The sequence below is a fragment of the Anopheles darlingi genome, chromosome 2 (assembly GCF_943734745.1).
Source record: "Anopheles darlingi chromosome 2, idAnoDarlMG_H_01, whole genome shotgun sequence".
Lineage (NCBI taxonomy): Eukaryota > Metazoa > Arthropoda > Insecta > Diptera > Culicidae > Anopheles > Anopheles darlingi.
Window position 1 is genome coordinate 56,370,679 of NC_064874.1, and position 12,055 is coordinate 56,382,733.

General features: G+C 45.4%; 1 protein-coding gene and 1 long non-coding RNA gene across 2 annotated transcripts; both read right to left on the bottom strand.

Annotated features, from left to right (window-relative positions):
- Nucleotides 1–3,355: 3,355 nt before the first annotated feature.
- LOC125948742 (uncharacterized) lies at nt 3,356–7,478 on the bottom strand. The gene is made up of 3 exons (XR_007468605.1): nt 6,751–7,478; nt 6,637–6,685; nt 3,356–6,562 (listed from the first exon to the last, which is right to left on the bottom strand). It is a non-coding gene; the product is annotated as an uncharacterized LOC125948742 (long non-coding RNA).
- A 1,672-nt stretch (nt 7,479–9,150) lies between these two features.
- On the bottom strand, nt 9,151–11,606 carry LOC125948727 (transcription factor Adf-1-like). The gene is made up of 4 exons (XM_049675068.1): nt 11,527–11,606; nt 11,226–11,466; nt 11,060–11,151; nt 9,151–9,711 (listed from the first exon to the last, which is right to left on the bottom strand). The coding sequence occupies exons 1-4, from the start codon at nt 11,542–11,544 to the stop codon at nt 9,307–9,309; spliced, it is 756 nt and encodes a 251-aa protein (XP_049531025.1). The 5' UTR covers nt 11,545–11,606; the 3' UTR covers nt 9,151–9,306.
- Between the last annotated feature and the right edge of the window lie 449 nt (nt 11,607–12,055).

A 12,055-nucleotide genomic window follows, 5' to 3' on the forward strand; every position in this document is an offset into this window, starting at 1 on the left:
CTCCAACAGATGAAAGCGGAAGATCAATCCATCCGCACGAAAATCGAAGCCGGGCTGAATCTAACGAACCAATATCTCACAATGTTCTCGCTGGACCAAGACCTAAGCGAGGCAGGGCTATGGATAACGCAAATGACACGGTACATCCACCACCAACAGCAATTATTCATGAGGGTCTTGCTGAAGAACCAATTAAGCGGGACAGAACTAGCGGAAATACTTAATCCCAATAAATTGCTCGAACAATTGGAGGATCATGAACACAAGATGCCACCCCGCCATGCTTTCCCAAGCCGCCGCACCGGGGGAATAGCTCCGGAAATTATCCAAGTCATCCGAACCACCCGCCGAATAGTGCCGGGACTGCTGATCCAAATCACCCTGAACATACCGATAATCAAGCGAGACCTTTTACAGGCATCTCAGGGAAGGGTCAGCCTAGCCGTGGCGAACGATACTATTACCCTCATAGCCCTGACGAACAGCTTAATAATCAGGGACCCGAAAACGGAAATGGGGTACTTGGTGCCAGAAACATATCTATCAAGATGCCAATCCATAAGAGAGGCATATCTATGCGAAATGAACAGTCCTCCAATAGATCTGCCAAATGAACCCCAATGTTTGGCCGAAATGTATTACCACAATCGCACTTCCTCCTGCACCGTAAAAATCATACGAACCAGCCGCACAATCTGGATCAAAGCCCCGACACGCAACGATTGGATTTTTGTGGCTCCCGAACGTACCCGAGCGACGGTTACCAACGAAACCAGCGTCACAACCGTCACGTTGCAGGGGGTGGGAATGCATACGCTTCACCCAGGCGAGATTATAACCACTCCGCATACCTCAGTGACGTATTTTGTCACCGACAGCGGGAACGAGACGGCAATCGAAGCGTCAGCACAATGGAACGCGTCGGGCTTGAGGGCCAAGAGCGCGATAGTATGGGAAACGGTGCCTAAACTCAACGTCAGCATAGAGCCGTTCTTGACACAAGAGATGCTAGTGCGACATGCAATCGATGTGGCAGACTTGAAGCAGGCCCGACCAATGCTCAAGAATGTCATCTACGCACCTCTCGAGCACCCCTGGTTCACCGCCCCGGTCCTCCTCGGCATCGGTCTGCTGGTTCTGGTACGTTGCCGGGCCAACATCGGTTGCAACATAGAAAAGAAGAAGAAGCGATCTGCAACACTCGAACCAGCCCAGCCGGCCCCGGTTCGCTCAGATTCACCCGTCCCACAAGTAACCCGAAACCCTGACTCAGGGAAAAGGGACACACCCTCCGAGGAACCGGGTGCCGTCGGCACCCAACACCCACGAACGCGCCAAAAAACAACAACTCTTGGCCGCGATGGTCCCAAAGCGAAAACAAAACCCGAAACTGGGCCAAGCGAACTGACCAGCCCGCCAGCGAGCGGCAAAAACTGCAAGGTGGACCCCCCCTTTCCGCGACCCCCATCGGAGCATCTCGGCGGGGTGATCCTCCATTAATCGTTGAGAAAAACAAAGGGGTGGGGGGGGGGGGTGGTAGCACTTTATTAAATAGAAGACCAGTATAATTGCAAGTGTCCCAGTCCCAAGTCGGAGTTCGCCGGAGTAAGAAGTGTCCAATCCCCAGTGGTATCTCTCAGTGACAAGGATCCCCCCCCCCCCGTAATCGGACAATTGTTCGTAACCGTAATCGAAAATCTTCCAAGCCACCGCCACAACCGACCGTGATCATCTAACCCCCCCCCCCCCGTGCCATTACAGAAACCACCCGAAGTAAAATGAACAGCCAATCAACGACCCAACGCCTGCGAGCCGTTTTGGAGGATGCCCTGCGGAGGATCGCCGTCCTCCTTGCCCGCCTGGCCGCGGCTGTGATCCTGTGGCTGGACCAACGCCAGGCCCAGCGGATGGGGGGCAACGACCCCCTCGACGAAACGCACCCGGACGGGGACGAGCTGTCCCAGGACAGCCAGTTCTCCGACCCGAAGGAGGAGGTAGCAGCCGAGAGCCGGGAATCCGTCACGGAGTGCGAGAATTGTCAGCGGCTCGAAAGGGAGAGGATACTCCGCCTGCACCTAATGGTTTGATGATGAGAGGCAGTGGGGCCCGGAGGGATGGTAGAAAAGAAAAAAAAAATTTTTTTTTCTTTTTCTTCAATAAAAAAAAAAAAAAAAACAACATCTGTCGAGCCTCTAACCTCTCGACCCCCTCACCCAAAAATGTATATTTTTTTCCATTCTTTTCCTCTTAGTATTAAGGTAGCAAATAGTCCGAAAAATAGGTCTTACGTTACTAGGCGCACAGCTAGGAAGCGAGCCCGGCAGGGGGGGGGGGGGGGGGGTACACATGCAACTCCGCTTAGGTGAGCGCATCAGGCCAGCAAAAACTCCCCGCGGAGGTACGCGCGCAACATCAAGCCCCGCCTCCTTTTCAAGATCTTAAGCCACGCCAAGATAAATGCTGACGCACTAGATTGAACACCGCCCGGAGTCGGGCAGCGCCGAGCCCAAGTTAGCTGAGCAACCGAGGGGAAAAGGGGATGCATTCCCACGGCACTAGGGGGCGGCGAGCAGGACGCTCGAGGGGGAAAAATGATCTCTTGTGGGATGTGTAGCAAAACAACATAAACATACATCGACAAGTAAACAGGCGCCCGTGGGAAGATTCTGGACCAACCCCCCCCCCCCCCCCCCCCCAGGACGTCGGCGCAGAAATATCGATGTTGCGGAATCAGTCCGATGACGTCCACCTTGCCGAAGTCGCACCAATTGCGCCGATGTTGCTGAATCAGTCCGATGACGTCCACCTGCCGGAGTCGCACCAATTGCGCCAACCCGATGTTAATGAATCAGTCCGATGACGTCCACCTGCCAGAGTCGCACCAATTACACCGGCCCTGTACTTTACATAAGGACAAGCTATGGCGAAAGGGGTGGAGAAGAGGTGAGAAGGGAACAGTCACCTTCCCCGCGCAACTCGGATTAAGTTTATAAAAACCCTTAGATTTTAATAAAGGAGGGGATTTGTATTTTGGACAGGAAACCTGTTGCAGTTCTGCATTTTACTGCTATTCATCTTCTTACAGGTTACTCCACCTTGGTCTCCTCATTGGGAAGGTTTCATAGTTGGGTAGCGCTCAGCCTTTTTGGTACAGTCGAGAACCCCACCAGTGGTAATTCTCCTCTGACCGCCAACTGGCAGATACGGGCCACCGACTAGCCTTCGCAATCCCGGGACGGTTGAATAGTTGGGCAGCGCTCAGCCTTCTGGTGCCTTAGAGAACCCCACCCGTGGTAATTCTCTATTATCCACCAATTGGCAGATACGGGCCACCGACTAGCCTCCCCCCCCCCCCCCCCCCTCCACTCTGGGAAGACCAGTTCAGTGCATCTCCTGGTGACAGCAACGCTCCGAAAGAAAAACGCCATCGACTGCTCGGTCATAGCAGCAGACGGAATTTCTCAGTTCGTACATGATCAGGATCAAATCGACCAAATTGGGTTTTTTGGGCCTCTTCACAGTGCAATTATCGCATTTTTACGTGAATATACTACACAAATACACGTGTATATGCCTAAAGTGAACGAATGAACTAGGAACTGGAGTGAACTGAACTTAGAATGAAGTATCGAATAAACGAACAGTACACAGTAAACTATGAAACAAAGTAGAAAAGAGCTATTGAGAACATTGGTCCTTCGAACCGGATCGAGGAAAACCTTTTTGGCATCTGCAGAAAGTAGTGATTTTTGTTCATACGCTTCAGCAGCCCCTCAGGAGTGATTTGATCAACCGTGGGTAAAAATTACTCGCAACAGCGACGTGCAACGGTTAGAGAGTAAAGCACGATCAGTGAGAGCCGGTGGGCAATACCCTCGAACCGAGTCAACTTTTGGAAAAAAGATAACGCGTGCCATTTTAGCTTGGCGTCAGGACAGTGCGGCCCAGAAAGTCAACAAATGCAGTGAAAGGCACAGTTTTCGGCAATGCTGATTACGGACAAAATTATTAGGCAACAAACACGGGTATATGCTAATAGATTAGCTAGCATAGACCGATTTGTTGAGTTTAAAACCATGTTTGTGGAATCGCATCGATCGCAAATAGAGTACCAATTAGAATGTTTGAACTAGCAACTATAAAAACGTCCGGGAGAGGACTACACAGCATTCGAGAGCAGGGTCAATAAGGCATGCGTTGAATTTCAGATAGGACCGATGTCAGAAGAACAGTTCAAATGCCTAGTATATGTATATGGTTTACGAGCAGAAAAAGAGTCGGAAATACGCTCGAGGCTTTTGCTGCGGGTCGAAGAACGGGAGGATATTACGTTGCAGCAATTATCAAGCGAATGTCAGCGCATTGTAAATTTGCGTCGTGACAATGCAATGCTGGAAGCAACACCTACCTGACCCAGCGAGAAAATTTCAGCTGTTCGCCAACAGAAGCGCCAATTCCAAGAAAGAATACCGAAATCAAATAAAAATGAAACTGAAAAGAAACCTAAGAATCCATGTTATGGATGTGGCAGGTTATATTGGTACAGAGATTGTCCATTTCGGATGAAGGAATGTCATAAATGTGGCAGGAAGGGCTACATAAAATCAGTGTGTCGAAAATCTAATGACAAGCATCCACAGATAACAGAGAGCGAGGCAGTGGAGGTCAACCAGTGCTCAGCGGAGCAACGGCGTAAGTACATATTGATCGAAATAAACACTATTGAATTATGCCTACAGTTAGACACTGCAAGCGACATCAGTGTAAAAGATAAACAGAGCTAGCAACAATAGGCAGTCTCAAGATCCAGAACTGGGTGACATACTCGAAGGAAGAATTAAGACGGATCTGCTCCTACGAAAAGTCGCGATTCCAGGCAGTAAACGCAAACTCTACTACGACTGTCCAACGGGTTTGTTTCGACCGTACGTCACGAAAGCCTTCAGAGAAACGGTAATGCACTACGTCCACGATCTAAGCCATTCAGGAATCCAACTTATGATTAAAGCAGTGTCAGAAAGGTTCGTCTGGTTAGATATGAGACGTGAGGTTGCGGAATTCGTTCACACCTGCCAGCCCTGTGAACGCGCAAAAATCGGACGTCACACACACAGTCCGTTGGTACCATATCCAACGACAGAGCGCAGGTTTGCTCATATCAACGTGGACATAATCGGACCACTCCCCGTCAGCTGCGGTTACCGGTACTGTTTAACCATCATAGACAGTTTCACCCCCTGGACGCAAGCTATTCCTATTGCTGACATCTCTGCATCTTCAGTAGCAGACGCATTGATGAGAGGCTGGATTGCCCACTTCGGAGTACCTACCCACATCACCACCGATCAGGGCAAACAGTTTGAGTCAGCACTATTTAAAGAACTCACTGTCGCTCTGGAAACACAGCACATCAGGACTACAGCGTATCACCTGCAGGCGAACGGGATGATAGAGCGATGGCATCGAACACTGAAGAGCGCCATCTGCTGTAAAGACCACAGCAACTGGGTTAAACAACTACCACTAATCATGCTTGGTTTACGCACATCGTACAAAAATGATATTAAGGCATCACCAGCAGAATTAGTTTATGGCACAACTTTACGTATCCCTGCCGAATTTCTCAACGACAAGCCACAGGTCACGCTCTCCGACCACTCAGAGTTTCGACGAACGTTAAACGAAACCCTAGAAAGAATTCAGCCAACATGGTCAACATGGCACGACAAGCCAAAGAAGTTTGTACATTATGATCTGGCAGCATCTTCACGTCTTCACGTCTTCCTGCGAAATGAACGAAGAGTCCGTCCCGCCTTAACACCTCCATACCAAGGTCCTTATCTAGTACTGGAACGCAAACCAAAGTCTTTCCAAATAATGGTCAACGGGAAACCTACCGTCATGTCCATCGATCACCTGAAACCAGCGTATGGTACGAGGATCCCATCGCAGACCATGACACGAACACATCGGGAAATTCCTCCGACGATGTCATCCTCAGACGATAACCAACAGGAAGCGCCCGGACTGGGGAACACAACGACGCTATCCCCACAACCACACTGTTCGACTGGAGAAACGCGGTCCCAACGTAGAGTTACCATTCCGCTCCGCTACCGATAACTCCAGTCTAGAAGGGGAGTACTGTGGCGACCGATCGTGTGTTTGCAACGGTTTAACGAAGCAAGTTAAATTTCACATTCCGGTTTTCAGTGGCGTATAAAATCAGGCCAGCTTGAGCCGTTCTGAAAAGTCGAGCACTATTACCATTCTTCTTTCTGGTTGGACTCTCACCATAAATGGACGTGCGTGCTCTGTGGAAACAAAATTGTGTGCTCAGGTGAAATTAATAAACGCTCCGTCATAAGAGCATCTTGGTACCCGTGTCCCGCTCGTTTTTTCGATCACGACTGAAAGAAAAGGAATCCAAAGTCCAATCCCGACTGAGGACCAAATATCAACAATTTCCAAACTTCATTAAATGTTCCATGATTAAATGCAAGACATCATTAAATGCTTGCTGCAAGTATCCACAACGTTCAGGCATTCTCTTCGTCGATTTCTGTTGAAAAAATATCATGCTATAAATCACAATGCTATAAAATATAAACTGAAATATTTCATCAATCACAGTACCTCAATAAAAATGCAATCATAAAGCAGCTCTCTTTGGAATCCGCCAGTGCTAAAAAATAGAATCAATATTAATCTAAAAAAAATTGAAACACCATCACGGTTCGCACAACTTACCTCAACATCATTAAGAAGCATTTAAGGCAGAAAATAATAGTCACAAATTTCTCAAATATTCTTCTAGAGGCAACCTAGGTAGCGAATTGAAGGCATGGAAAAGGCTGTATAAATAACCCAACACGACCCTCGTGCTTTTAAAATGCTCGGCATATCTATTTACCGGCAAAACGCAATTCTGATAAATTAAACCGCATTTTCGTTCGGTACATTTCAACTGGGCACTACTCTCCTCTAACCTCACAATAATCATTCTATTTCACCGGAGCACGAGGCCGCGATCCGCACCAAAAGAAATATCCGGGCCACACACAATCAACCGGTGGCCTCGCATCGAATCTGTTGAATAGCCAAACATGCCCTCACACATCACAAACGTATTTCATTACAATGACACCATTTTCTAAAATATAATTAAACACACACTACTCACAACAAAATCAATTGTCTTTGAGTCTGGCTGCTTCGTTTCTGGTACAAACACTTTTTCCTGGAACGAATATGCCGGCATCTATTGAAGCACACGCGCACACACACACGCGCGTTCAAAAAACCTCGTGGATGACGCTACACAAAACGTGTTCCTTAATATCTAAAACACTTCCGTTTCTCCATTTTAAAATCAGAAAAAAGGTGCGCCATAATTAAACTAATAACTGCCCTTCACTGCACTAAAAACCACGCAAATCCGCTTGCTCTCGGCAAACAATGCAGGACCCAAAATTTAACGTGCCTCCTTCTTTGCTCTCGTTGCTTCATTGCATACTTTGATAAATTTGTTTGACATTTGTTTGTGAGAGCGAGCAGATAGGGTAGGTCCACATCATCCGCGACGGCAGAAGTAACCAAGAGCTGTTGTAGATTTTTTTATTGTGCTTCTTTTTTAAAATTTGCAAAATTTTAAAAAGTAAATAGCCGTGGCCACACGGGGCGAAAACTCTAGCGCAAACGAAAAAATTAATGCTAAAACGATTTCGCTCAACCCTTACACGCTGTCAAACTTTTATACGTCCGCGGACTTTTTCGCTGAACCCTTGACGCTGTCGAACGCTTTATTTACGAAAATGTAGGTTCTTTTCGTATTGTTTTTGCATTTTTAATATAAATATAACAGCAACAGCAACAAAATCGTGAAAAACTGCAAAATTTGTTCGGAAATCAACTTCAGCGGCCAAAACACAGATGAAAACAATACGTTTGACATTTCGGCATAAATTTTCGGGGTTTTACGCCTGCCACACGAAGCGAAAACATTTTGGCATTAATGTGCAAATTTGCGCGCAAATTTTCGCTCCGTGTGGCAGCATCTTATGGTTGCTGCCTTATCAACAAAACCACGTGAGTTTCAAGAAGAAGAAGAAGAAGAAGATATGGGCAAGTTTGGTGGTTTTATCAGGGAAAGTACCTGATTTCACTCTTTTTCGAATGTTTGAATGATTCATCTCTCTATTTAAGATCAATCGAGCAACCGAGTTATGTTTAACAGCGAGTGAGCACGGTCCAGGAACGCTAGCTAGCTCTTGTTCTAGGCCGGGTGGCAAGACCTACGGACCGATAGCATATTGAAACTATTGAAAGAATTTTGGGAATATTTGCATAAACTTCAACTTTCGTGCCACTTTTCGTGAATTTTAACTGTCGTAATACCACGGAAAAGCGAAAACAGCTCCGACAAGAGCGTTCCCGAAGTAAACATCCCACCATCCTATGAATGTCACACTCTGAAGTTTTTTCTAAAATACGATCGGGGATTTGTTCTGCATAAAGCTACCTGTCTTTTTAAAGTACCTTGGTTTACGCTAGAGTTTACGCTCCGTGTGGCAGAGCCTATTTAATCTCATGTTTAAGGTTCTTGTTCATTCCACTGGTTATTCAACGGCCAAATTTTGAAATGTTCGGCCCCTAAATGTATGCAATTAGAATCGGTTAGCCTACCGAATTAGTTGAGGTGTATATATTGGTTTTTTACCCTTGTTTCATTATAAATTAAAGGATATATTATACAGTTTCTGGAAATTTGCAGATTTCAACACAATCCATTTCATGTTTCATTCCTGAAGTGTGCGACAGTTTAATCACCCTCCTTCGCGATTACGTAAAGGTACAGTATTTATTAATTATTTTATTGTTTATATTCGTAGCGGTATCAACCGTTCGCCCGTACCATGCGTTTTCACCGCGCTCAGCCGCGCGCAAAATCGCGTAGAAAGATTTTTTAAATCACTTTTTTTGGCTTAAGCAATATAAAAAGTACCTTGGCCAGTTGCGCTATGTTTGTGCATATTTTATTTGTTTATAGCGTAGTTGAAAACCTGCTTGCCGTTTCAACTTGCGCGATGTAAAACATCTTCCTCCTTAACATTCCTCCTTAATCATCACACTTAACTATTGGTATTTCTGTTTGTTTACTTCATTTGTATATTTCACTAGTTCATTATCTCATAAGTATTGAAAGGAACAGTTCATACCTTAATTACTAACGAAGAAATATTTACAGGAAGGATTAAACATAAGTATCACTAAAACTAACGAAAAAAAAATATTTACATATATACATTAATCTATGCGGACTCCATGGTTTTCATATAGCCGCAACTCCTCCTCTGCCAACAATTGCTTTTCAAATTGAAGGATTAGTTTTCTGCGGCGGATAGGGGACATGGCGTCCAGCTTTTTGGCCGCCATCGTGCCGAATATTGTACCCTCTGTCTCTGGTTGCGATAGCAGGTTCTCCAACTTTTCTGCTACTCCTTGCATCCCAGACATCACTTTCAAAACTTCCCCATTATACTGAAAGTTAGCCTCATTACACCGCCTCTTGACATTGTTTGCCCTCATGCGGCGTTGTGTGGTCGGCGCTGGCGGTGGTGTGTTCGTCGCTGGCGGTGAAACGGTTGCTGTTGGTGGTAGAATGGTGGCTATCGCTGGTAGAATGGTCCCATTTTTTTCAGGTTGGTAAAGCTAAAACAGAAAGGAAAATGGTTAGATTATTCTTGTATGATTTTAATACTACTACTAAGGATCCGTTCTCAAATATTGTTGTAGAAACTGATGAGTTAATGTAAATTTTCAATTATATTTGTAAATTATGAATGGTTACGTGTATCGGAGACATTTCAAGACAGATGGCAGTTCCCGCATGATATAGGGGCTATAGATGGAAAACATATCCGCATAAAAAAACCTAATCTTTCGGGGTCAGACAACTTCAATTACAAACAGTTCTGTAGCATCGTCTTGCTGGCCATAGTTGATGCAAAAAAATCCGATGGCGGAGTTTTACGTCACTCTAGACTGTACACCATGCTTGAAAATAATTTACTGGAAATGCCGGAGCCAGAATGCTTGACTAACGACCCACACTCCTCTATTAAAGTCCCTTATATGTTTTTAAGGGAAAAGGCATTTGCCTTCATAACTTACTGTATTAGACCTTTTGGTGGAAATACTCGATCAGGATCAGTGGAAGGAATTTTCAATTACCGGCACTCCCAGGCTCGCATGACCTTAGAGATGGCGTTCGGGATATTATCATCAAGATCGAGATTCGAGTGCTTAAAACGGTATTGGAACAAAACGAAGACACCGCAAAGAAAATTGTGCTAGCCACAATCTACTTGCACAATTTTATACGGAGGGTACAGGAGCAGAGATCACTGAAAACTACCAACGAGACGTTGATAATAACGAGCTTCTAGATCCACTGGAAGTTGTAAATCTTCGTCCAAGCAATAATCTTTTAGAAATGCGAATGTATTTAAACTAGACACTTTCAAATGAACCATGAAGAATAAGGGTATGTTGAAAATTACCTAACATGTATAAAATGGAGAAATAAAAGACTCCCTGTCTACTTCACTAAACCACACCACGCGTTCACGAACCATAATCCTTAAACATATCAAACTAATATTGTCGTGAACGGGGCAACTGCATCATCAACGCGAAGTTATAATTTCAAAAATAACCGACGAAGGTCGGTTATAACAAACCCAAAAAAACCTCACTAGGATGCCATAACACACGAAGTTCGGGCATAAGGGACTGACCGACCAATAATGCATAACCGATGGGTAAGAAACAGGCAAGCGAAGGTCGCACATAGAAAATAAAATAACGACCGATGCATTACGCGTCATGGATGCAGCGCAAGCCCCGCTTCGTCATCGCTTATTACGATAAGTACCTGTTAGCTTAGGTAAGTAAGAGTCCGCGTTCTGCGCGTGGAACGCCAGCGGTTCACGTTATCCTTCGCACCCGGATCGCCCCGACCCGTTACAAATATATTCTTATAAATAATACAACTCACCGGGTCGATTGAGGACCCCGCGTCGAAGGAGTCCTGTAAGAACGACATCGCCTCATAGGCGAACCATACAGGTTTTGCTACCGAGCAAGCAGCTGTTGGAGGGAAAATCATGTTTCTTTATATGAAATGGTAACTATTTAGACATTATGTAAATTGAATCACTTACCGCTCCCCGTCACCATCGATTTTTGCAGATAGCTCCTCGATGTACGGTATGAAGCTTGCAGCGACTTCCACTTTTTACGGCAGAAGTCGCTGGGTTGTCCTATTTTAGCCGCTATCTCCTCCCAAACTCCTGCCTGGCGGAATGTATTTCGGTACATGGCATTCCGCCTGTCCCACAGGCAAGGGGTGGCTTCAACTAATTGGATTAGTTGAAGGCATCGCTCTTTCTCCAGGTAGAGATTCTGGAAGAAACGAAAATTACAGGGATTGATCCCAAAATTAAAAACTGTATATGGACTTACGTGCGTTTTTTTATCCATTTATTGCAAAAACTGCCCACCTAAACACAATTTTGTTTGACAACAAACCTGACGTTTCGTTTGACAAAGAAGAACAAGAAGAAGAAGAACAAAAGTTATCGCGATAACTTTGTTGTTCGTCTGGACCAAGGTACTTTAAAAAGACAGGTAGCTTTATGCAGAACAAATCCCCGATCGTATTTTAGAAAAAACTTCAGAGTTTGACATTCACGGGTTAGTGGGATGTTTACTTCGGGAACGCTCTTTTCGGAGCTGTTTTCGCTTTTCTGTGGTATTACGACAGTTAAAATTCACGAAAAGTGGCACGAAAGTTAAAGTTTATGCAAATATTCTCAAAATTCTTCCTATTGTTTCAATATGGTATCGGTCCGTAGGTCTTGCCACCCGGCCTAGAACAAGAGCTAGCTAGCGTTCCTGGACCGTGCTCACTCGCTGTAAAACATAACTCGGTTGCTCGATTGATCTTAAATAGAGAGATGAATCATTTAAACATCCGAAAAAGAGTGAAATC

Coding starts and splice junctions, on each gene's coding strand:
- LOC125948727 (XM_049675068.1), bottom strand. Junction 11,152..11,225: donor ATCGATGGTGACGGGGAGCG/GTAAGTGATTCA, acceptor TCCCTCCAACAG/CTGCTTGCTCGGTAGCAAAA. Junction 9,712..11,059: donor CGGGGTCCTCAATCGACCCG/GTGAGTTGTATT, acceptor TTTCTGTTTTAG/CTTTACCAACCTGAAAAAAA.